The sequence below is a fragment of the Opisthocomus hoazin genome, chromosome Z (genome assembly GCF_030867145.1).
Source record: "Opisthocomus hoazin isolate bOpiHoa1 chromosome Z, bOpiHoa1.hap1, whole genome shotgun sequence".
Lineage (NCBI taxonomy): Eukaryota > Metazoa > Chordata > Aves > Opisthocomiformes > Opisthocomidae > Opisthocomus > Opisthocomus hoazin.
Window position 1 is genome coordinate 34,464,494 of NC_134454.1, and position 25,624 is coordinate 34,490,117.

At 39.6% G+C, this 25,624-nt stretch overlaps 1 protein-coding gene across 13 annotated transcripts in view; it reads right to left on the bottom strand.

The window, feature by feature from the left end:
- ELAVL2 (ELAV like RNA binding protein 2) overlaps nt 1-25,624 on the bottom strand; it is a 93,897-nt gene that overhangs the window by 41,483 nt on the left and 26,790 nt on the right. For 5 of the 13 annotated variants that reach the window (XM_075411386.1, XM_075411383.1, XM_075411378.1 and 2 more), the window contains exons 2-3: nt 12,605-12,695; nt 9,897-10,137 (exon numbers count right to left, since the gene is read on the bottom strand). In XM_075411386.1, the coding sequence (XP_075267501.1) occupies nt 9,897-10,137; nt 12,605-12,676 (313 nt within the window). In that variant the 5' untranslated portion in view covers nt 12,677-12,695. Of the gene's footprint in view, nt 1-9,896; nt 10,138-12,604; nt 12,696-13,496; nt 13,517-25,624 lie in introns of those variants that run through there. The other 8 variants (XM_075411385.1, XM_075411384.1, XM_075411392.1 and 5 more) reach the window with 4 other exon arrangements.

Below are 25,624 nucleotides of genomic sequence, written 5' to 3' on the forward strand. Positions count from 1 at the left end.
GGAGGAGCTTGTAGTCTTCTTACTTGCCACTCTGCTTACGGTGGCTGAGAGGAAGTACCTGCTTTCTGTAGGAACACCCAGGTCCCTGCAGTGAAAAGGGCTTCAGGGTGTGCAGGTCAGCAACACTGCTACACAAACTGAGGTAGACTTCACTGAGACACACCTTGATTGTTATAAATACATTGCACTAATCTCACAGTAGAGTTACCCTGAAAGGCAGTGATGCCTACAAAAACCTTCAGACTACTTGAGGTGTCTTTACGTTAGTTTCTATTAGAATGAACATGTATTCAAACAGCTAGCCTAGAATCGCTAGGACTTAACAGCAATACATACCTACACACACCTGTGCAAGCAAGCAGTGATTAAGACATGCCAAACAGGCAGCATGGGGACTGTCAAGGTGGAAGCAAAGAGCACCACCCTCTGCTAAAAACACACAAGATATGCCATATCACTAGAGGACCAGTGCCAATTTGCAAGACTCAATGCTTTCATGGGGTCTTTGTAAGTTACCGCAGTCACTGACAAGAGCAAATTTTCATCTGTCTGCAGAAAGTTTGAGAATGTATACTGCATTAATCCCCATCAAAAAGCACAGTGCTTGCTGAAAAGCAGTGATTTAATGAAGCTGATCTGATTCACTACATTCAGAGATGTACCTAATCATATTTAGCCTTATAAAAAAGTTCCAGTTTTAAAACATTAAGTCCCTACTTATGCTGTACACTGCGATCAGCTCAATAATTCAGGTTAATATATGGATGAATAAATGGCTTAACCATTTTAAAAATAGCTTGTTTCCTCAATATCAGTAGTAAAAACTGACTAATTAGACAACTAGACAACTTTACCAAATCTCTGGAACAGACTATGCAGGTTTAGTCAAACAGTTTTTTGCTACCTTTTTATTCATAAAGCCTGTAAACTTCTGAAAAGTCAAAACAGTCTCATGCCTGCAAAAGTGAAAAGCAAGTGGATGGAAGCACAAAGACAATCAAGTGCTATCTTGAGTAGTATACGATGGAACAAGTTCCTTCATTTCCACCTGCTTGCATGACTCACTTCCAGGAGACAAGTGAAGTAGAATAAATTACAGTTTACTACAAAAAAGCACAGTAAATGCCGCTAAGTCTGTTTCAATAACATTAAATAGCACTATGTAGAATCAGAGAAGAGCAACTATTAATATTGTAAGGATACAATATTAATGAGGCTTAAGACAAGTCTCCATTAATACTGCTCTGGATCTACACATAAGGCTTGTCTGAAAACATAACTCTTTCAGGATTGTTCCTGCAGTCCAGACAACAGGACAGTACTCCAGCCACCAGCTAGGTCGGCCAATGGTCTGCTGTTGCAGTTTTTCCAACAAGCACACAAAAGTTCAAAATTACTTTATCACCTTTACGGTACAACACACCAAGTCCCTACGGCCACATCAGAGACTGCATTTTACCAGCTGCAGAGTTCAAAACATGGACCACTTTGAAAATTAAAAAGCTGATGTTAAGAACAACCCTCCTCTTCACACAAAACCTCAGACAAATCTATGCTTTGAGGTCTTCAAGCAAGTTGCTCCAGAGAAGAGATAAAACAGTCATCATACATAAATTTGCTTCCAATCCCACTAGGTTTTTATTCTTGATTTCATTTTATAGTCAATGTCTGCACACGTCGTCCTGCTGGGAAGATACAGTTTGCCAGGCAATACCTTTTGTCCACAACCCTGCCTAAACCAGAAATTATCAGGCTGACAGAACTCATTCCTTATCTCAGCACACCACTAAGCAGTAGCTAGCAGCCCTGCCTCTTGACAAACTCAGCACACCACAAAAGAGCACCCAGCTTCAGCTAGCTTCAGCTGCTAAACTACTCTCCCATCACTGGTGCACTCAAAATCTTGCAGACACATCTGTAAGATTAGAGTGGTATAGGACTGCAAACATCATGGACATTGGGAGTAAAGGCTAAGTAGTAAAAAGAGCTGGGGAGTTTCACAAAAATACCCAACCTCTTTTGTAAAGTGGTAAAGTTGTAGTTGTCCACTCACGTGGTCCTCCCTGTATCAGGCACTAGTGCTACATAAGCAAATACCTGGAATTCTAGCTAATCACTGCCCTACCATCCTCAAAATCTTCATCTTTGTCATGAGAATGTCTAAAATTTTATAAAAGGTGGATAAACAGTCACTTTGCAGACTAAGCTGCTCCACAGATATGCCATACTACTTGTCTCCTCTTACTTCCTCTGGGACATGAAGAAAAAAGGAAAACAATTTGCCTAGTTTGTCTCGTACCTCATCTCCACATAAAGTACTTCAAGGCAGCAACAAGTCTAGCGTCTAAGACTAAGGCATAAGTATATGGCCATATTATCTTCCCATATTCCTGTAACATTACTTTAGATGCCCTACAATTAGTCTTACCTTAAGGCAAGTGAAAGATTTAGGGCTGAATCACAGAATTGCAGAATGGTAGGGGTTGGAAGGAACCTGTGGAGATCATCTAGCCCAACTCCCCTGCTAAAGCAGGTTTACCTAGAGCAGGGTGCACAGGACCACATCCAGGTGGGTAAGACGAGGAGTAAGCTTACACTGTTCAAAGTAACAGTGACAAGAGACTTTAAAGACACTGCTAGCCCAGGCTCAACTGAACAATAAGATCACTCTGAAACTTAAAGTTCACATATAGAAAAAGTCAGAAGCTTTGCAGTTATCACTGACAATGAATAAGGCTCCCAACAGCTCTGCTCTTGCCAGACACTAACATGGCCTAGGAGGTTTTGCTTTGGTATGACAGAAATAGAGACAACTAGGGAGCTTTGAGTTTCACATGTCCTACATTCAAGCAGCCAGTCAGACAACACTTTCTACTGCTTCCACTGAGGAGGCACAGTATCTCTCCCTTTATTACCAGAAGACTGCTGTAGAAGTCACAGCAAGTGTACGAGCTATCACTAAGAGACCAGTGTTTCACCCACGCTCTGTTGAGACAGAGCACCTACCCCACAGAAATAACCCCTTCTCCACCTCACAGCCTCGGCTGTTTGGGCAGACTACAACTCGGTGTTGTCTCCAGCTGTTTCCTCAGACTCTGCACCAGAAGACAGTACTCTAACCAAGGATCTGACAGCGTGGAGTCACTCCTAGCATAGCTCACACTGAATTACGACCAATGTTACTAGAACTATTACTGCTGTTAACATAAGCTCAGCTGTGATGACCTCAACTCGGTGTATGTTTTCTGTTTTATTCTGTGACCAGCCCAGAATCCTTTGCATTTATTACCATGTTTCTTCAATGAAACCAGAGAACATGCATGATAAATTTCAGTATTAACAACTGAAAACTACTTCTGTACAAACTTTAATTGCAAACATAACTACAGCTGCATCAACCACTTTCTGGAAGTGTTCAACTTCTAGGCAATTTTGACACAGTTGATCTGGACACCTGCAGAGTTGGGCACACATTTTGCACCTGCACTATGTGCAAAAGAGTAATTAGGCTATACATCTAAGCATGTGAGAAACTAGTATCTGCAGAGGGCAAGATGAAATATGTACAATTAAACAAGACAGATATGCCTGCTTCCATAGACTCAAGTTGACAGGACAGAAGGAGAAATGCAACTTCTCCTCTACGTGTCTGTCCATCACACTAATATTTCTAGACTGTAAAAGTCTACAAAATTTAAGGGTCACATAATAAAACCTAAGAATCATAGATTCTCTGAGACTATGACATTGACAACAAAGCAACACCACCACAATGTGACAGACAGTTAACAGCCACAGGCCAAACAGGAACACACGATTTTTGGAAAATGGTGTGCAAAAGGATCAGGCTTTCGACCAACACGTAAGCTTCACAATAAGGCAACCGAATCAGGTATGAAACAGTCCCACATAGCAGCAAACAGTAAGAATGTCCTGGAACAGACTTTATCTTTGTCTTCAGGTTTCGAAGGCAGGAAGCAATGCAAAAAACCTTCAGGTGGGAAGCACCTGGCTCCTTGTACTAAATGGAACAGTCTGTTACCAGGGCTTCAGAGCTACACAAGCCTACGAATGTGAAATACTGTTCCAGGCTAGATCTCTAAACACATCCTGCCTCATTTTCTAGGTAGTACAAGCAGGCATGCTAAACCACAAATGAAGTCTACATATATGCATTATTACTAGTTCAAACACATTCTGTCAAAAAGACAAGAAAACCTGACCGATCACAGAATCACTCTTTCAGAGAACTTAAGTTGCAGATTTTATGAGCATATGATTATCATAAGAGAACAGTACAGGAGTTTGAAGTCAAGAACACTAAGAAATTCTCCCAAATTTATGAGATCTGATTTCAGCTGCTCTCTGATACGAGAATCTGAATTCCATTCAGTTTAGCTAACAACTCCACAACTAATCCTGCGTAAGCAACAAAGAAACAAAGGCCTGAAATCACGGAGATTATTCCACAACATGAAAACTAAGCATTTGTCTTCCACACGTACAACTGAAATTGCACTAAAGAATGGGCATTAAAAAGAAATGCAGTATTTTTTGTAAGGACACCACATTCATGGCCATTTTTACTTATATTCAGGTTTCAGAAAGGCAGGTCTAGAAAATGAAGTTTGCCATACTAGGTGTTCATTTTTAAGTGGTAGCTGCCACTGTCTCTTGCATTTTGCCAACAGCCACTAAATCTACCTGTGTTGCACAAGCTTGTGCTTTAAGTGACTGAACACAGACAGTTTAATAATGAGACTTCATTCCATTTTACCTACTTCCCTCACATTTAAAATATTTTTATAATTATGCATGCTTAACATCAGATTAAGTAAAGTGTTATCTGCTGCTTTTGAATATGTAAAAGCACTTAAGAATCAAAACTAAACTACTATCTAGAGCAGCTGATAGCAATTCAGTTATGATGCTTTGTTGAGACTGCGGTCTTCCAGCTATTTTCGAACTATAATTAGTTCATGTGTTAGTTCTGTATCTCACATATACATACATCTGCATTAGTCAAAAACATACAAGAGTTAACAGACCCCCAAACATCTGGGCACAACGACTCATTCCAGACAGATCCTCTAGTTAGCAAGTAAAGATAAGCAACATTCATGCCCCACTTCTCAGATGCTGCTGCTCTTGATGGGATTCTCACATGAAGAGACTCTTGTTCAGCACCCTTTAAAATCTTCATTAGTATCAAGGTTTAATTTCTCTACCTTCGGTAAAACAACAGAACAGCAATCAGCTATTTTAGTTCCTGCTGAGAACACTTTCAACGTTTTTCCATTAGCTGAGCAAGTAAACTTCAGCTACCACAGTTGCCTCAAAAGCAAGTTACCTCCCTGGACTGAACTGCATGCTTGGAGATGACCAGCAGGAACCTTCTGTAATCCAGCTTTCTTTCCTACCTCCCTCACAACTAAATCCTTAGATAAAAAAATTAGTAAGGGACACAAACTTTGTTAACAGTACACTGCAAGGAACTATAGCCACTGGTTGAAATTATTGAAGTATTGTTTTAGCAAATTCCACTCCATGGAAAAAGCATTACTAAAACTACCAGAATAGCCCTTCATAAACAGGGATTCATACTGCTCACAGGAAATTAAGAAGTGAATTCCAGGGTGCCTTCCTTCCCTCCAGCAGGTTTCCCAGAGGCAGGCAGGCCCTCAAGCTCAACTCATCTCAGTCCTAAAGTGTGCAGACAGCTTCGAGGAACTGGAACACTGCTATAGTGCAGTCTTAAACGCACTCCAGTGCTGCAGATGTGACTGCAGACTAAATATTAATTAAGTCACAAGACAATTTGGTTCAATCCACAGCATACTCTGGCAAACATTTGGGTGAAGACAGCAGTAGCCATCCTTGATCCCTCTGAATTTCAACACGTGGCATGGGTGACTCAGTATGGAACAGACTCCTTAAGTTAAAACTTCCTAGTGGATCACATCAGTGAGGTACGGTCTGGGATGCTGACACTGCCTACTAACACTGTCAGATAGGTTAGAATTTCTTGTTTTCTTCAAAAAACGTTTCACTGCTAAGAAATGGTTCACCTGCACGTTTCAGTTCATTTACTCATGGAGATACTACCAAGATTTCTTAGCATTCCTACACTGGAGCTGTCTCATCTGCTTAGCACACAGTTCCAATATATCATAAATGAAGTTTCACCTCATGAAGCAACCAGAGGATGAATCGAATACTGATATGGATTAGCCTGAATTAGTCAAAGGCAGACCAAAGCTTTGCCCCTTATCAATTCTCATTTGCAGTTTAGCTTGTATGAAAGTGTATTATTGTTTCTAAGCTCCCTTAAACTTCTCCTCAGTTAAAGGTATTGACCAAGTATCTAGTACTCATGACAATTCATTTAAGATGAAAAAAAATACTTTTTTAATACAGGAATTAAACCCATGTAATCCTGGTATTTATGCCACATCTCTCCCTTCACAGAAACCTGGTATATTCCCTGTCTGGAATTGTAAAAAGAAAAGGAGAATCTGCTGTTCAAAAACTCTCTAGAAAACTTGAAAACGAGTAAGCATAGGACTGGAACTAGAGCATTCTCTCCCCAGCATCCACAAACACAATGTGATCTTGCTCCAGGCCACTTAAATCAGAAGTATCAGTCCCAATGCAATTAATAAGGTTAGATACCACATTTCTCAATTATTTATACCAAAATCTTTCCAAACAAGACTGATGTAGTGTTATTGCTGGCAGCTGGAAGTATGCCTCAAAGCCAAGGAATTGCTTTCTGATAAAGGAGAAACACCACCTGTATCTCCAATAGTTCCAACCCTGGAGTTCTCACTAAGAATGTAACTGAAATTCAAGATCCTTCTTAAGCATCACTTTCTGCTATACAGAAGACATGACACCTTCAAATAAGAGGTCTGCAACTAAGTCTTGCTCCATTCCACTCCCAGGCAACGAGTCTTTTAACACTAAGGAGCAGAAGCATGAGCTTCTAGCTTAAAAATCATCAAAATCATCATTGAAGGATGAGAACAATTTGCACATCCATCATTCAGACCTTGAAGTTCACTTCTGTGCGCCTGCAGCAGCCTCTTATTTGGGAGAAGCATGTATTCCTTAAGCAACTTTAAGAAGGAATTCTAAGTATGTGAATTCAGATCTGCAAGACAGATAAACATTTTGAATAACCATCCACCTAACTAATCAAGTACCAGTTATACCTTCTCACTCCTGAACAAAAGGTCAGGAAACAGCTTAGTACAGGACTTTGTTTCAAAGCACTGAAGTTATTACCTACAGATAATACAGGCTTGTTTTCTACACCAACCAGCCTTCAGCTGAGGACAGCAAGGTGTGGCATCAGCCCAGTCTAGTTTGACATCCCCAAGCACATTCAGTCCTCTTCACAGCCAAGAGCAGAGATTGCTTTGAGGTTTGGTCAGTCCAGGAGGACTAAAAGCAGCGGTTTCAGCAGCCATACTGAACTTTACAGTCGTAACTGTTCCCCTACCTGATGTCTTAAGAGCAAGCCACCTGCTATGAGAAGAACTGCTGGTCATTCAGATCCAAAGAGGAGACAAAGCGACCTTCATTCAAAGGCACAGAAGTCATATAGGGTCAGCTAGACATATTCAGTAAGAAGGAAGCCAAAGGATCAGTGCTGGGCTTTAAGCAGCCTCTTTGCTTGACACATTTCATGCAACTAAATGGTCCCTACCTCAGGGAGGGCAAGTTGTCAGCAATCGCCAATTGAAATGAGGAACAGCCACGAAGCACGTCCAAGTGAATTCACCAAAACAGAGGTATACGTTCTGGCAGCTGTCTTAAGAGTCATACTCCTCAGGCAGGATTCCTTTATTCTGTGGGAATTTGCTTTCAGATTAACAAACTGTGTGCAGAGTAGTCAGTAGAAAAGATCAAGACTTAAAATATCCCATTCTTGCAGTCTCAGCACAGCATCACTTCTCTAGGCCTGAGTATGGATATTTCTCCTCCTCTTTACTTTCTACTTTGTAAGATATCTGAAGTCAAGTATAAGATCGACTGATACTGTAGAGCTGAACTGCAGGAATTCCAAGAAGTAGGGCTTCAGATTCCACCTTGTGACTGGGAACACAGAAGTGTAGTTTGACAACAAAACTGTTTAGACAACAGTAGCCAAGACCTATAATCAAGAGTGAACAATGCCAAACACACCCCTTTATATGTAACAGGTTATTCTAACACCATGCACAAGTAAAAAAATTACCAGTCACAAATGCTGTCTCCAGCATGAAGAGAATGATGACAAAATACCATTCTCAAGAGACAGTGGTTATTCACTGTTGTATCAGTCTTTTCACTAATTACGTAGTACCAGAATGCAAATACGAGCACTGGCAATGAAACTACTTTGTATTATCCTAAAGAAATAGTCAGTCTCACTGTGCAGCAGACTAGATGGTCAAATGCAGGAGTAGATATCCCTAACCTCCACTCACCCTCACCAGGAGCAGATGCAGATGAATAAGTGTTTGGGAAATATTCCCTGTATGATCTTTTTACTGCCAGATTCTTGTTTAGGCATCATCCTTGTACCGATGTCACAGTAGTGTCTGCATCAATGTGGGAAAAGGCAGCATAACTTCTTTCTGCCATGCTAGAGAAGCAGATATGTCATCAGGACAAAAGAAGAACGCACACACCACATGCTGGAAACAAGTCCTGAGGTGGTCAGCAGAGGTGACTGAAGGTTTTTAGGCCTTATCCTCCACTATTCATGCACACAGTTGGGGAACAAATCTCTCCAGCATACCCAAGCCCTCAACACAAGCATGTGTAGTAGGGACTGAAGCCACACAATCTGCGTCAACTAAAGCTTCCGTCTCCCCCCTTCCCACTGTGACTGCTGGGTGAATACCGAGTCACAAAAAACTTCAGCATGAGAAAAACACCCATGTTCTGCCACTATCTTTTGATAATAGCAAAGTTTTGGTTTCCATCTCAAACCAAAGCAGAGAACAAAGCCTCGAAGAGGTGTAGTTTTAAACACACAGAAGCCAACCAGCACATTCAAGACTTGCAACCAATAATGTCAGTTAAAGATGTGTTATTGAAAGCTGGCTATTTGAGGACTCTGCAAAAAAGCCAGGAAATAAAGTACTAAAGTTGACATTTCTGAACAAAACTAATGAAATGTTGACATAAGTGGTGCATTAAAGTTTTTTAATGTGAGAGCTCTTAGGAGTTGAAAAATGGAGATGAGAAACTGAACTTTACCAACAACTCTTGTTCTAAAGTGCAGGCATCTACCTGGTAGTTTTTTTCACAATTAAACTCATCTAAATACATGTGACCTGTAGACCAGCTGTTGCTAAAATAAAAGCAGTAACAGACTACATCACACTGCAGTTCATACTTGCACTCAGACAGCACATACTGATTCAAGCATGCATACTAAAAAAACTGCTACAATGCAAAGGCAGCTTTACCTACAAAGCTGAGTAAGTGAAGTCCACCCTTTCCACAAGGTACACATTTAACCACCTGCATCCCTAAAAATGAAGTTCTGGACCAACTAGGGCTAATGAAGTAATGACTCCAGAAGCAAATAAAAACTCAAGTAAAACTTGTGTAAATATCTGTTTTTCCACATCTGAATCTTCTTCCAAAGAGTTTAAAGCTCAGAAGATTTAAATGCCCTGTTAATATTACAGCACTCAAACCTGGATGAAATGCAAATACAGACACTTAGTTTTGGGTGTAGAATCTAGGTAACAATGAACCCAAGTTCCTTCTGACTAGCAACATCAGGACTGATTTTTTCTGCCTTTATTCCTTGATTTAACAGAATTGAAAAACACCACCTGACAGCTCACTGCTTGGAAACTGAAAAGATGCAGAAAACCCCCAAACGAACATACCTGTTATTTTGTCCCTGACAAGCTTGCAGGATTCTATCTCACCAATGCTGCCAAACAGACTCTTCAGCTCCTCTTGTGTCATGTTCTGCGGAAGGTAATTGACTATTAAATTGGTCTTGCTGTCTTCCGTGTTCCCAGAATCAACTGGTGATGAGCAACTGTTTATGGTAGTTGAACCATGGGCTGTGTTATTGCAAGTTGGTCCATTAGACAGTTGTGTTTCCATGGCAGCAATTACCTGCTGAAAAAAACACAGAAAAACAAGAACCATCAAAAATCGTATTTCACCATCTATTAAGATAGTCCAGACAAGAATCTAAAACACCTGTCACTACGCAGAAGTGGTACTGCCAGGGCCATATAATGGCTCTATACGCAAAAAAACCACACCGATATAGAAGAATTTTAACTGTTAGTCAAGGCAATACTTTAGAAAACTTAACAGGCAAATAAATTAGTCACTAAAATCTTCTAGGAACTCTCCCAATGAAGTCAACACTCAAAGCTTAGTTTCCATCCTCCCCCATTCCCTTCTTTTAGGGGCACCGCAGCATTTCTAGTATAGAAGTTGTCAAGCAGAACTGGCCTGTTGCAAGGGTAATCAATTCCACTAACTTACAACAACTGAAATACAAAACATAGCTTTTAAAGGGATATTATTTGGTTATTTTCAAACAGGTGAGTGTTAACTGTATCCTGAGCCTATTACTCATAAGCAATAGCGGAAAGCAAGATTAGTAATTTAGACGTACTTTGAGACATAAAAATGTGCTGGAATGGAAAACACACTCTTCCTTGATACCCTCTAGGTCAAACTCCTGTCACCACAGGTTGGAAGGAGGTTTCTAAATGCTTTTATTTGATTAAATTGACAATTCTTAGTTCTCACTTCCTCCCTCCCCTGTACCCTGAGAACAGTTAAATTTGATACTTTAACTTGATTGATTTTAGACATCAGAATAAGGGAGTGATCACCACTCCAGGAACTACTGTGTTTCACCTTGAAGTAACTGACTGTATGGTTGGCAGACACAGCAGCAATCATCTGAGAAGTGTTAGTGCTTGCCCACAAGCTACCTCACATACAAAAGGCTCTCTGCCATCTCAGCCAGTCACTGAATGGTAGCAGTTGGTGAATGCAGTGGATTTTCAATGGCAGCCTAATATCCAAGACTTGGGTAATCTACCTTGTTTGAGACTAACCATACAGGACAATGTTCAGACAACTCTATAAATGCATTCTCCAGTACTAAACCTTTCAACACAGAAGCAAGACTCATCAAGAAGTTTCACTAAAAAAAAAACAAAAACAAAAAAACAGCAGTCACTGAAATCCAACCTCATACTTAAATTTGTAGGAGAAGTTCTCACACAAAAAAGCCTATTGTAAAATCAGAGTAATGTCATGACCTCCGGAGGTTATCTGTCCTAGCTGTCCTGTTCAAAGCACCATGTGCAATCAATGCATACCCAAACAGCTGATTACATCAACTGTATTCAGGGACTGCAAATCTGAATTTCCTAAAAACATGACAAGGGTAAGTTGTTTTATTCAGACACTCTTGGGAACACATTTCTATGTTCTGCATACAGAAGTATTTTCCCAGAGATTACTTCAGCACAACACCAAAAAAGGGAATATCCACCTAATAAGAACATTCAATATAAAAATGTGATCTAGTTTTCCTGAGGAGCTACAACTGGAACAACAGTTTCTTCCCTTGTGACAAACTCCAAGGGGTAACCTGCTCCTGGCACTGTGATGATACAAGTCTGCCGAAAAGATGAGAAAGTAGAGGATCCCAATTAAGATAAATTACTTTTCAGAACACTAGTATATCTGGCAGAGCTAGTAGCCACACATGTTGTGCTCTGACTGAGACCCTCTAGCATTGCTTTTTTCCCCCCCCTCCTCTTTCTTTTTTCTCAAATTTGACATGTTCACTGTTCAAAATTAGCAGAATTTCACAAGGACAACAAACAATCCAGACTTAATTACATATTTATTTTCATGTTCAGGTGGCAAGAATGAGATCCACAGCCAACATTCAAGTGAACAGCTGCAGTAGCCTGTGTGTGCTGAAACTACAGCATTTCTCAGCTATAGGACCATCTGCTCCGAATAAAGTGATACTAATGTGTTTCACAAATAATGCATTGATAGGCTGACACACAACTGTTCGTAAAACAAAGCACTACTTCAGCAGTTACTAAATAATTTTTAGCCAGAAAAATAGTTTAAGAGATAAATTTACAGTTTTCAATACTAATACATATAAATACAGTTTTATTTCTTAGAATAAAACTTGTAAATATACTTCTAAAATAGTAATCATAAAAACACAGTATACAGGTTTTTAAAGTTACTGCAGTTTAGTATTCAGACCATACCAAAACCATTTTAGTACAATACTACTCTTCAATTATCCACCAGGTATTTTGAATTAATACTAAAATCTAATTGACATTAGAAGAAAGGCAAGCCACTGCAGTGTAAGTTCTACAGGAGATCACCATATTATAGAAAAAGGTTGTCATCATATGCCAGTGCGCTCTAGGGTCTCACAATAGCGACACAACCTACAGCCTGTAACAAAACATAGAAGAGAGTAAACATTCCAAATGGGAGATTGAAGAGTTTGGTATGGCCTCAGCACTATTAACATGTAAAAAAGCAGCCTACAAAATTTAAGAAAAATCCCACAGACCCCAGTCCAAGGCTCTGCTGCCCACGAACCACTTCTAAGCAGAGAAGCCACATCACAGAGTCTGACTGCCATGTTAGTTTGGAGTTGCCGTCTGCAATATGGACACAAAAAGTACCGTATGTTAGATTAGCAAGATAATGCAACAAATCAGTTTGTACAAATTTACAGTAATTGCATTTATGTTCCCAGCACATCCATGTAGTGTGGCTTAATTGGATTTGAGGCAATTCCAATCTAATCTTTCCAAATTCAGTTCTAAAATTATTTTTCTTACATAAAATGCTTATTTGTAAGAATTTTTAAAAGATAACGCAGTCTAGTTAGCCCTGCATCTATACTGGAAACCACCTCCAGAACCACACCATGCCTACAAAGAACTATACCACAAAATCAAATTTTTAAACTCCAAGACCAAAGGAACAGGAAAGAAACGCAGCGAGTTGATTTTCCATTAATACGCAAGATGACCATGCACCCCTGAAAACCAGCTCCCCTTACATGCCTTCCCAGCCCACAAAAAAAAACAAAAGATAACAAACTACTTTGCTAGAATCCAGTCTGTTATTAAAATTCTAGGTTTCAAAAATCAACTAAAACATTGCACAGGTGGTATTCAGTAAGTTTCCTTGCAATAGCTGTTTAAGAGTACCACTGCACATACAAGTGCCAGTGGAGTCAAGAATTTCTCAAGTGGAATAACTCCAGCAAAATACGCAACAGAGTTCTTCCCAAGGGTGCTTTTGTCCCCAAGCACACTGTTGTTTGTTTTTAACTAAATCATTGCAAACCCAGCTGGATTTGAATTGAACTGCACTAGGAGGATACCACAAAAGTTAATGGGCCATTTGCAGATGATAACAAGTAGTCCAAATGTTAAATATAACCACAATACTGGCACAAATAGGAAGTCTCCCGACTGCTGCCACAGCTTGAGACTGGTGTAAACACAAGATATCCTTCTAGCCCCTGGTTAGCAGATGAGGTAAGTGTTGATAACCTGATAAAAAAAACAAGGACTCACATTTTGGAAAACTGGTACATTCAGCGTTTATTAACACATACTTCAAAACCCTTCCTGTTTTATAACAGCATAAATTAGTCTTCACTTCAGTTTGCTACCAAAGCCCTTATGATTAGCTGATACCGAAGTCCATATGGTTGCTTGACTTCATATCTGGTCTCTATCTCTAACTTAGGTTGACAAAGACCTTTAATCATCTCTCTTTATGCAAAAAAACATCAGGCATTGGTATCAGCTGCAAGCTTGGAAGCCATCCTCCCTGGTCTCAACCCCAAAACAATGCTAACAGCTGCATTTCTGAAGCTCTCCCTTGTATACAGGCAAGTATGTTTGATGAACTACTTATTACATGAAGGAAAACTTAAGAGTGTCAACAGACTTCTTTTAAGTTCATACAAGCTTTACTAAGGAGACCACATTAAAGTAGCAGTCTACAAAATTGTGTCCTACAGAAAATGTAGTGATGTGCATAAGATGATATATTTGGATCTCTATGGCTCTCAAAGCAGCATGACTTGGTAAGATTATTTGCTTCCTGTCAGCCATGGGCTGCAGATGGAAAACTGCAAAAGGGCAGCTTACTCATGTGCACAGGACTTCAGTTTACTTGCTACACAGACTTCATTGTGCCCTTCAGAATCGCAGCACTCCTCAAAAAAGCAAAGAGCACCTCTCATTTGAAATACTTCCTGTCTGCATAAAACATCTATCTTCACTGAAGTGTTTCACACAGCACCCACACCAATGTAAAAGTCAGTTCTCCAACTACCACAGCATTATGTCACAAAATCAAATCCTGCTCTACCAATCCTTTTACCATTTTTATTACTTTCAAAGCTGTACAGAACGCTCTTTCACATCTAGTTTGCAAAACTAGAGATCCTACCCTTTTGTTTACACTTCTACCTGATCCGAAGAGGGATATAGCTAATTACACCAAAGAAAAACACGTAATTTAAAAAAAAACATTTTCTAGCATGAAAACTGTACTTTAAGGTTAAAACCGCAGCACATTAACAAAATATTTTGAGCTGTAAATAGTCTCAAAAAAAGTTTTAAGATGTTGAAGAATCCCTAGTACCATTAAAAAAGCCAATACAGTTTTTGACTATTAGCCTCAGAGACAGTATTACACTTCAGATTATTAAAATTGCTTAGCAACTACTGCATTCCAAACCCAAGAAATCAGTAAGTTCAGGAAATAAGGCTCTATGCCTGTTAAAGAAATATAAGTTTTTCTCAGAAAACATTCAGATTAAGAGGACAGAAATTACATGAATTTGGAAAAGGAAATGTGCTCTTTCTTTACAGTTCTGATAGGAAGCAGAACTGAAGACACAGTTGTTCAATCTGGCAAACTGAGAGGTTCCCTTTGGTAACATACAGTGCATGGGAGCCATCTACCTTTCAATAAACTTGCTTTTAATTCACCAAGCACAGTTAAGTGTTTAAGAGTGTTTGGATTCAAAATCTTGTTTGTAGCATTAACTGAATCCTACTTTCTAATTAGCTGCAGCTCAAGTAATAAGTAAAGTTTGCTTGGCAGAGAAGCAACCAGGCTTTTTTTTAAGACCGAAGACATCAGGAGTTAAAAAGCCCTATGGTTTGTGTGGTTAGTTCTGGTAGCCATAGAACAGTTCCAATTATATCATCAGTAAATTTTTATATGACAGCTTTAGAAAATAAAGCAGAGCTAGCAAGGTGAAGACCAGCTAAACAGTTACAGTTGTCTACAAATTTTCCCTGCAAAACAGGTATTCAGGTATGTAACATACTGAACTGCTAACGTTCAGCTGAAAATGGAAGCTGAGTCTGGATCCTGGCACTGTTGAGACAAAATCAAGGTGAGGTGACAAAACAGAAAAGCCTTCAGCCACTGTTACCCCCTCGGGTGCATATGCCAGGGAGATACCTTTAGTGCATCACACTTCTGACCAAAGCCTTCCTACCATCTGTTTTGATTCATACCTGTGCATCCCTGCCATCGAAGAAAAAACCAAAACATTATTTCACATAGAATTTACTTCTACTTACAGACACCACACCAAAATCATTGCACAGATCCCTGCCCCAAGTAAACTATATACATCTAAATAGAATTACATAAAGGTGATTACAGAAAAATCAGTACCATAAATCTAAGTGGTCAGACACCAGATGTTGAACACATCTGCCTCCTCCACAGGCTACCACTGTTCAGAGGCAACTGGAGCTGCACCATGAGATGCTTCCAGCCTCAGGGGTCACAGCTGACAACACTCTTGGCAAAAATCCGAAGAGATCCTAAACATGCTCCCGAGTATCCTCTTGAAGAGTTATATACCAGAAAACTTTCAGAACATGCTTCAGGATTCAGTATTTGCCCTTTTGCTCTTGGGTACAGACAGTGCAATGGAAGCATTATTGTGTTACTATTTGGATAAGCAGATGTTACAGACTGTTTTCATAATACCATATAGCAGAACAAGCAGAACCCCATGCCTGAGTACAATGTCCTTTATCTATCTATGTTCCACACACTAAGGTCTAAACTACAACTTTAGTCTCACATTGTAATGAAGTTACTCTTTTTTTTCAAGTTCCCACTGTTTTCCAGAGAATTTATACCACCTACTTTGACTCACAACAGTAATGAAGATAATTTAGCAAGGATAAGCTGTTTGTAGTTTGATGAGTGTTGCTAAACTCCTTAAAGACAGAAAAAAGAAAATCATCATTATTTGAGGGCTCACTGAAAGGCAATATAGGACATTACCTAGATGCTAGATTTTGCTTTAAAAAACAGAACTCAAATTTTCATATTTCCAAAATATATTTAAGTGCACACTTATTTGTGCTTTGAATAGCTGCAATTCTTAATGGTTCCTCTTTACTGTTTTCTATCTCACTGGAGTGTTAACTTGAAAAGCTTTTTTTCTTCAAATAATCGAATATCTTATAAGCCTGAATGAAAGCACAGCATTAATTCATGCATACTCAAAAAAGCTGTACAGTAAGAGACAATGAAGACTGTTGAATCCAGCATAAGCAAAAACTGTTACATACACTGCTAGAACATGCCCAACTTCTTCACGGGTAAAAGCAAATACAAGAGAGAGCATCTCTTTAGTCAATCTTGCTTGTCAGAACAAAACACTACTCACTCAGTTTTCCTGTAGGAAGGACAGTTGTCAAGGAGAGCCTGATTGTTACTTTGATGTCCACACATTAACAGTGCATACTGTACTCGGTGAGTCTGCACAAACAGGCCAAACAATACTGATTTCTTAGTCTGTGTTTTCACTGTTACTTTAAAACAGCATAAGAGAGCATTTCTCCATTAGCAGTCCTCCGCAACTGCACATACATTCATGTCATACCCTCCATTACACTATTGAAAAAAGTCTGTAGGATGAACTAGATTAGGGTACTGCTCCAGAAAACTCACTCAGCCCAAGATAACCAACCAGCTGAGTATGCCTTGATTTATGCAGAGTTATGAGAAAAACTTTGTGATACAATACTGATCAAAGACAAAAAACCCTCATGGAAAACTTACAATCAGCTTCTGATAAGGTGGTCTCAAAATTTTCAACATAACTTACAAAATTATTAATGTAAACACAGGCAACTAAGACCAAAGAGCAGAGGAGACCTATGCAACAATAAAACGCTGAACTATACAGCCTAAGGTGATAGGTTAGAAGGGCAACCTTTTCACACTGACTCTTGCATGAACCACCAATACTGCTTAACACTTCTATACCTTGGCCCCAAAGGCATGGTGAGAAAGTGAATGAAGAGATGGCAGGAAGATATTAAAAAGGTCATACAGGATGTAACCAAAAGGATTTTAATTCATCCTTATGACTAGTGCTGCAAAAATTAATCTGCAGAAGCTCTCAGCAAAGATTCAGAGGCAGCTAGACAGACTTGCCCATTCCAGGTAGGCAATGAGAAGGTAAGTGGACAACTGCAGACAGCTGAACAAGAAAGCCATCAGCACAGGCATGAACTCTGCCACTAGAAAAGAGCTTGATAGTCCTGGTGACTGCGCAAGAAGGACAGAAGGAAGAAAATTATCTACTGAATGTAAAAAATATATAATGAACACTAAAAGTGTAGACACAGATTAAAAAAAGAGTCTCCACACAGTATGCAATCCTTTTAGAAACTCTGGACATTCCTGTAAAACATCTAAGAATTTATGGGATGCTCTAAACAATGCTGTACTAACATGACCAGTGTATCAGAAGAGAAGCGAGCATTAAGACTCACAAGCAGTTCTGAAAAAAAATAATGCATGAACAACAAGGTGAAAACAGTGCTTGACAAGCAAGTAACTTAGAGACCATGCAGGGCACTCTTCTGTCTGACTGCAACTATGGACTAACTACCTTGTCACCTGGGGTAAAATTACCCTGTACATCTCCCTCCTTTAAGTTATCTTAGAACCATACTAGAAATACCAACTTCAACTGTCTTCTGTAAAGACAACACCTGCATTCTGTTAAGTGATCAGCTGAAGTGAGACTCCAAGAAAGTAAAACCATTCTTACATTCTTCATTATTCTGGTGCGTTTAGACACATAACCACTTCTACCAACATAACTTACTCCCTGAGCAAGAACACATCAGCATGCACCACTAATCAGCTTCTGCACAGGATGAAATAACTCAGAACAAAGTTACACTCTTTCTTTTCATTGCCCTCTTTCATTTAAGAAAGTTTAAAGCCAGTGGAGGAAACAATCACTTTTGTTATATTTGAAAGCCTAACTAAACATCAAGTTGGGCCTGTCTGAACACAGCCAGTATTGCTTATGTTCAGTAAGTTCCACCAAACCTGTCACTGGATCACACAAACAGCCATTCAGACCTGAAACAAACAGCAAGCCTCAAACAAGTTGTGAACAATTCCAGACTTTATCAATACTTTAAATGAGACTGTGGTTTAAAGGAAAGGATATCCTCAAACTTTTCAACTGCATCCTACCATTCATGGAATCTTGCCAACTACAGTTTTTGCTCTTGCTCATTTAAACATTTGAGCATTCTGTCCCAGTCTCACATGCTACCTCCCAGCCTTCTAACAAAGTGCTCTCCAAGGCAGTACAATTCTGTCAAAATACAGATATATCCTGCAAAAAGTAACAGTATCTTACTGCAGGTATTTCCCTCAGCCTTACACATCTGCAGTTCTCTTGAGCAGCCTGTTGAGAATAACAGAAGAAAACAGATCCAATGGGGTGAAAGGAAACAACTTGAGGACTCTTCAAACAGAGCATCTTGATAGCCTGAAAGGTTTCAAAGTCAACATCCACTTTTAAACATACAGCGCCTGCTACACTTGAACTGGGTAGGATGCCTACTTCAACATTTCAGCATTTACCTCACTATTCCGTTGGGCTGTGCAAGACTTCTTTCTCTTTCACTCTGCAGTTACATCCTCACACCCCACTAGTAATTTCAGGAGCGGAAGTTTCACCAATAGCCAGGAAAAAGAAGCAAACCAGGTTAGTCTGACTCCGAACAGACACCCAAATTTAAAAATGGAAGTTAGAAGAGACAGCTTCTTCCCTGTCAAGAAAGCATGTGTTAACTTCAAGGCCACCTACTACTCCTTTCACTCTCCCATTCCTGCCCCCGAAGGAGAACACAGCTGAAAGGTTTTGCCCCTCATGCATCCAGCATTCCTCAGTGCAACGGAGGGTCAAGCAATGGATGACAGGACACATTTTCCAGGCTGAAGATGACAAGATTAGAGGAACACTTCTGCTCTGCTGATTTTTCATGGCAGCACTCCTCTTGCTCACAGCTCCCTGGTAAACTGGAGATGGTTGGGCCCACCAATCCAGCAGTATCGCAGACACTGCCACCAGAGGCACACCCCAGCAGAGCCAGATTTTGAGAACCTGGTATGTCCATCACTGCCCTACCCTTCAAACTGCAGGATGAATCCCCTCAATTTCCTCCCTTCAGGCAAGTTTTTCTCTCACAGTAAACTTTGATCTCAAAGGTGAAATATGCAAGGAAGTTGCATGACTGAATATCCCTAACCCGTAAATCCTCACATACACAGCTAGTTAGCTAAGCAACTGACATCCTCATTCCCATATACAAACGGTAAAAAAAAAATCGCCAGCTAAAAGTCATAAACCAGCAGCCTCCATGCCTCTCCCTTCCTCCATGCCCTTTTTTACAAGTCCTTTCGAAGTGGCATCATGCTGGCACAGCAACACTAAGCCTGCAGACTCAGACGTCTCCACTAGCCCAGATCACCAGTGGCCTGACAGAGTTGACAGAGCCATGCCACAAGTTGGAGATGATGTCATTCTTTTAATTCTAAAACTGATGGCATGCACCATTACATACACACAGAATCAAATCATTTTTGCACAGGAAAAGTTAAACCATCCACTGAACATTCTGGGGAAGAAGAGATCTTCAGTAAAGCAAGAGTTCCACCAGCAAGCCATGGCAAGAGGCACTGGAGTTTGCCATGAACTCAGCATAACAGTAGGTATGACAGCAAACAAACTACCTGAACAGCTGGGACAAGTTGTCACCCAGAATTGATTCAGTGACCTAGGATTACATCTCACAGATGTTAAAAACCATTCAAATACCAAATACGTGCTTTCCTGCATTGGCAAAAGGCCTCAAAGGAGCACGTAAGGTAAAAAATAGGGATTTAACATAATTGACTTGAGCTGAACAATTTTTTTCACAGCTGGGCATGTGGGGTTGGAAGAGCAGAAGTATCACTGTTCAAACCAAGACACTTCCAGTCAGCACTTTCTGCTCTCTTCAGCCAAGAGCAGCTCAGACTTCACTTACAGCCTTATGAGACTTCCATTGCTTCACCTAAAAAAGATTTAAGATAATCAAGGAAGAGCAAAGAGTTCAACAAACCATCCTTGTTTGACAACTCATAATTAACTAATATATGAAAAATATGGCCAAAGCCAGTTTACTCTGAACACCTATTATAGACAAAGAGTAACTAATCAGTCTCTAAGTTGCATTCTTAATGATCTGAAGTTGATAATCACATCTTTTAGGAAAAAAAAGCTTAAGACACCTCTGACTCCTCCCTGCCTACGCCACCAGTAGGAAGTCACTGCAGTTCCGTGAATGCAGATCCCAGTAACAAATGAAGAGAATTTCGTTTCTTAATCCTGCTATACCATGAGCAATAAATAATGCAATGCAGACGTAACATGACAGATCCATATGCTGTACCGAGATGACTTACGTGCAGAAATCTTTATTTGTACAATCCAACTAAAAATGCAGAGAGACAGATACCTAAGAAGTTTTCCTATTTTAAAATAATGTTGCTCTTTATTTCAGTCAGCACAGAAATCTTACCTAGGTCTTAAGGTTTATGATTTCTGTGGATGGGAATCCCTGCACTAACAAATTCAAGAACAGAGAAACACAGCAGCCGAGATGCCAGAACCCTTTGTTAATTTTCTAATTAGGTATGTCATAGTTAATACTGTTAATCATATTTTCCTATCATTCTGTCCAGAAAATATGAAGTTTCTGGGGCCATTTGGCTTCCATAAACTCCAGCTTTCTCCTAACTTTTTATTCACAGAAGGCTGTATCTAATTTGTGTTTCACCTCTAGTGTTTTCCAGTACTCCAATTTCCACCAAACTAAGTATCACTAAATTGCCTTAAGATACTGTTGTTCCTTACATAGGCTAACCTATATGGTTTTACTTGCTATATTATTTCATGTATTATCCTGTACTAGTTGTTATACCCAAACATATTAAAACTTTATAACTTCATGTATTTATGAAGTAGACATTTTAAACATTGTGTATACATATTAATGAAATCTAGGCCTTGTAAGGTGATTTTATTTCAAGTTAGTTTTGAAAGGCTGACTTCACTGTATTAGATTTATCATTGTATCAAAAAACTGAAGTAACCCCATTTCATAGTAAAACTAATTATATGCTTCATTCAATAGCAAAAGAAACAGTAGTCACAGAAGTACACCACTGCAACAGAGCTCCTGAACACTCAGAATTGTATCTTTCTCATTTTATTCTCCTACGCACATCTCTAAACTTTAATACTACAGGAAATTCAAAAGAATTGTTTGCAAAACAAGTTGGTGACAAGACTTAAGATAGCACAATAGCAAGAACAAAGTCAGTCCAACAGCACACAGCTCTGAATTTGCTTGTTTTGCTGCCCTGTATCTGTGCACACACATCAAGCACTAGAATGGCCCCTATGCCCCAAAAACCTCCCTGTTCACACACACTACAGGACAAAAAAGAATGTAAACAGAAATCAGACATACAGCAGCAACCAAAAATTTACTTTGAGAACAGCACCAGCATCATATTTTCCATCTGTTGATATCTGACTTAAAACACCCTTGCTTCTTATCCGGGCTAATCAACATACTTTTATTACCTTTTCACTACAGCAATGCACCAACTCAGACATAGGAGGGCAGCTGCTTACACCCAGCACCCAAGTTTGAGATCTGGAAGTTAAGACCTTGCTTATCTCTAGCATCCTTCATAGCAGACCTGACAAATCACATTATTTACCATGGCACCCAAAGGCTGACCTCTCAAGTGCTGAATACCACCTCAAAATAAACCAGACAGTGGATTTTACACTTGTGACATCCCTCTGACATGGAGAGAGGAATCTGAGTTTGGAAGTTTGTTTTGTAATGAGTTAATGCCAAAACAGCAACAAGCCCACTTTCACAGCAGGGAACATCATGCTTGGTGAGGGAAGGGGGTGTTTTGTAAAACAAAGGCATCAGTAAATTAATAAAGGCTGTTCAGAAACAGTATGCATCTTCTCTCTCGGAACTTTTACCTTGCGAAGAAGATTGCAGTGGTTTATACTGAATCTCCTAACATACAGGGTACTTTTACATACACTTTACCAGGATCAAGTAAAGAATGTGTTTTACTACAGCAGGAAAAAAAAAATATATCAAGAGTAAGCACTGGAGACATGCTGACAACTGGTCAAATGGCATCAGTGCTATGGAGAACTCCAAACAAACTGCTATTGTCAGTACTAAAGTCCTTGCTGGTATGATTTGGGATCTTGCTGTCCTATATGATGATACATTCACACTAAATATATACAGGAATTCCAAATAGTTGAAGCGGTAGTTTGTAGTGTTGAACTTCCCTAGAACCCCTTTTCAAAAAAGGGCCATCCAGATTACATTGGAACAGATTCTTCAACAAATTATAATAGAAGCAGCTCTGAGTTTGAAAAAGTCTGTTTCATTAGGTGTCAGCACAATCTAGCTCTAAAAGAAAGCCTACCAGGAAGAAAACTATTTATTCCACACTACTCATTCGGACCGGCTGTTTATTTAAGCTCTGCTGCCCACATTTTTAATGTGAGCATTTAAAAGAACAGCGTAACTAGGAACATAAGGATATAGGCATAAGACAAACAATCATCCACTTCTGGATATTAACTCAGTCAGGACAGCAAAAATGTGAAAGGAGTCAGTTATACAAAGTGCTATATTGTCTCACAGCCAGAAAGCAATGATTTTTCCTTTTTCTGCAGTGTCAGTAACTACTTAAAGACATTACATTACTTCCAGGACAATGTCATCATTCCACCTCTACTCCTGCCTCCAAAAAGGAGGCAAAATGTTCCAACTATCTTCCACCTATTCCCTAATACACAGACCAGCATCTTCAAATGCTGAAGCCCTGGTATCTATGACCCACACATCTCTCTTTCATTTTCCCATTATACAGGTACAACATAAAAGAACCAGAACATAGTGTTGTTAGGTTATATATAAACCAACTTGGAAGTCAAAAAGGTATTCACTTATTTCACTCTGCAGGCATGTTATACCATTCTACACTAAGCAGATCTTTCAGTCAATGCTCAACTTTTAACTTTCAGAAGTTTATTCACTGCTTTGTAAAGTTTTTGGGGAAAAGCAGTGGAAAAATAGGTTCAAGTATGATTCCTAGCAACAGCAGCAGGGAAAAAGGAATTTACGTCTTTCTTACCACAAATACTACACAAAATGCATGGTCACTACACATAACCTGCAAGCCAGTGCCTCAGATGAAAGATCTGTAAGTGCTCAGCCTATGCATAATAGGTAATGCAAGAACTTTACAGCTCTTTTACTCTAGGCAGCGAGAGCACATCAGGACTAGTTGTCTAAGGGTAGCAGTAGTTGCGAAAGTTATTAAAAGGCCATTGGTTTAAGGTTCATGACTGCAGAAGTTTAACCATACCAAAGCTCTGGAGCCTGATGTTGTAGAGACACTTAACAAGCTAGTACATTGGAAGCCTGGAAAAGGTAAGCTAAAGTTACAAACCTACAAGTCACTTTAAAGACAGTCCATGCCACCAGGAGAGACAGGGACAAGAGGACCAGGATACCATCACAAGAAAAATACGAAGAGCAGCATCCTAACAAAGGATGCCATCAAGCATCATCTTACTAATGATGAAAAGAACTTGTGGTACAGTAATCCTTTCCAGCTTGCAAGAAGTAGACTGTTGGTAATTTATCTCCCAAACTTACCACAAACTGCTAGCAGAAAAATACCAGACAGATTACATACACTAATTATAACCTGCGCCGCACAACTGTGTGCAAGTTTAGATTTTGCTCTCTTTACTGTGACTCTTGAAAGGACATACAACTGCTCTGGAAGGATTATTCTGTTCCTATACAACAGGTTACTGGAAAATGGACTCGGCATAGGCCAAACATCAAAAATTTTCTTACTTCTCTCAGCAGTTTGTAATCTCCTTACAACTGCAAGAACAGCTACTGAAGTAGGGTCTGTAAGGCACAACTCTGAATAACCTCCACTGAAACTGCAAATTCTCAGTAGGCTGGTAGAAGGTTAAACAACTGCAATAGACAGGCTTGAAACAGATACAAGCCAGGTGTTTAGATTAAAGTTTATTGCGTTTTTCACCAGTGTAAAATCAAAGTGTTTTTTCCATTTTGTTTTTAACTGAGATCTAAAACACACCCAGTAGCAAAAGAGATCAAACAGAATGCTGCCATATCCGTCCGTACTAAATCCAGACAAAAAAAACTGCCTTTCCTTCTAGATATGCGGACAATGACAGCAGCTCTCATTCAAAGCCATATGACGACTTCATCTAGCTGAAGAAATAGCTAAAAATGTTTAGGAACAGAAAGTGCTTAACACAGAAAGGTTCTCAAGTAGCAGAGGCTGTCCTCACAATAAAGACATTCCATATGGTAACTATTTTTACACTGTTAAGTATCAGAGGTTACAGAAATCACATGGGTTTCTCCAAACCACCAGCTCCTCAGCTGATATTCATCCTTTGCATAAGTAAAAGGCAACTTCGGATAGTTTTTAGAACCAACATAGCTCAAACTCAAGAACTGCATCCCCTTCAAAGTGCATTTAGCTTCCGTAACTAAGTATTATTTCTAGCCAGGATCTGAAAGGAAAGCAAGCCTCTAACTTTTGATAAAAATACCTAGAGCATTCAAAGAAGATCAGCTGAATTATATTTAAGCCAGTTCTAATTCACTGCAGCTGCATCTAACTAACTAGAAAGAAAAGCTTGTGGCTACCATAAAAGCAATACATCTCAGAGCTCAGTGGCTGAACACTCTCCAAGTTTCCAGCATTCTTCACTCAGCTGTACTCAGCATCAGCCACTGAATGATCTCTGTACTGCAGGTAAGCATGTAAAACCAAATCTCTTGGATGCGTTATCAAGGAGGTATCAGACAGGGTATGCTACCTGGTATGTTCAAATGGTTGCTGGCAAAGAGTATCTGCATTCCTCGATCATTGAAGTACTTATCTGCTTTAAACACTGAAAAACAGAATTCCTTCTTGCAAAGATGACTCATACACAGACTTCAGCATAGGAGCTTGTGATCAGCCACACTGAAATCAGATGAACAACCCAATTTCCCAGATTGCCTGTAGGGTTTTCAAGTTCATCTTTCCAACAGGTGACTACGGGTGATCTAAA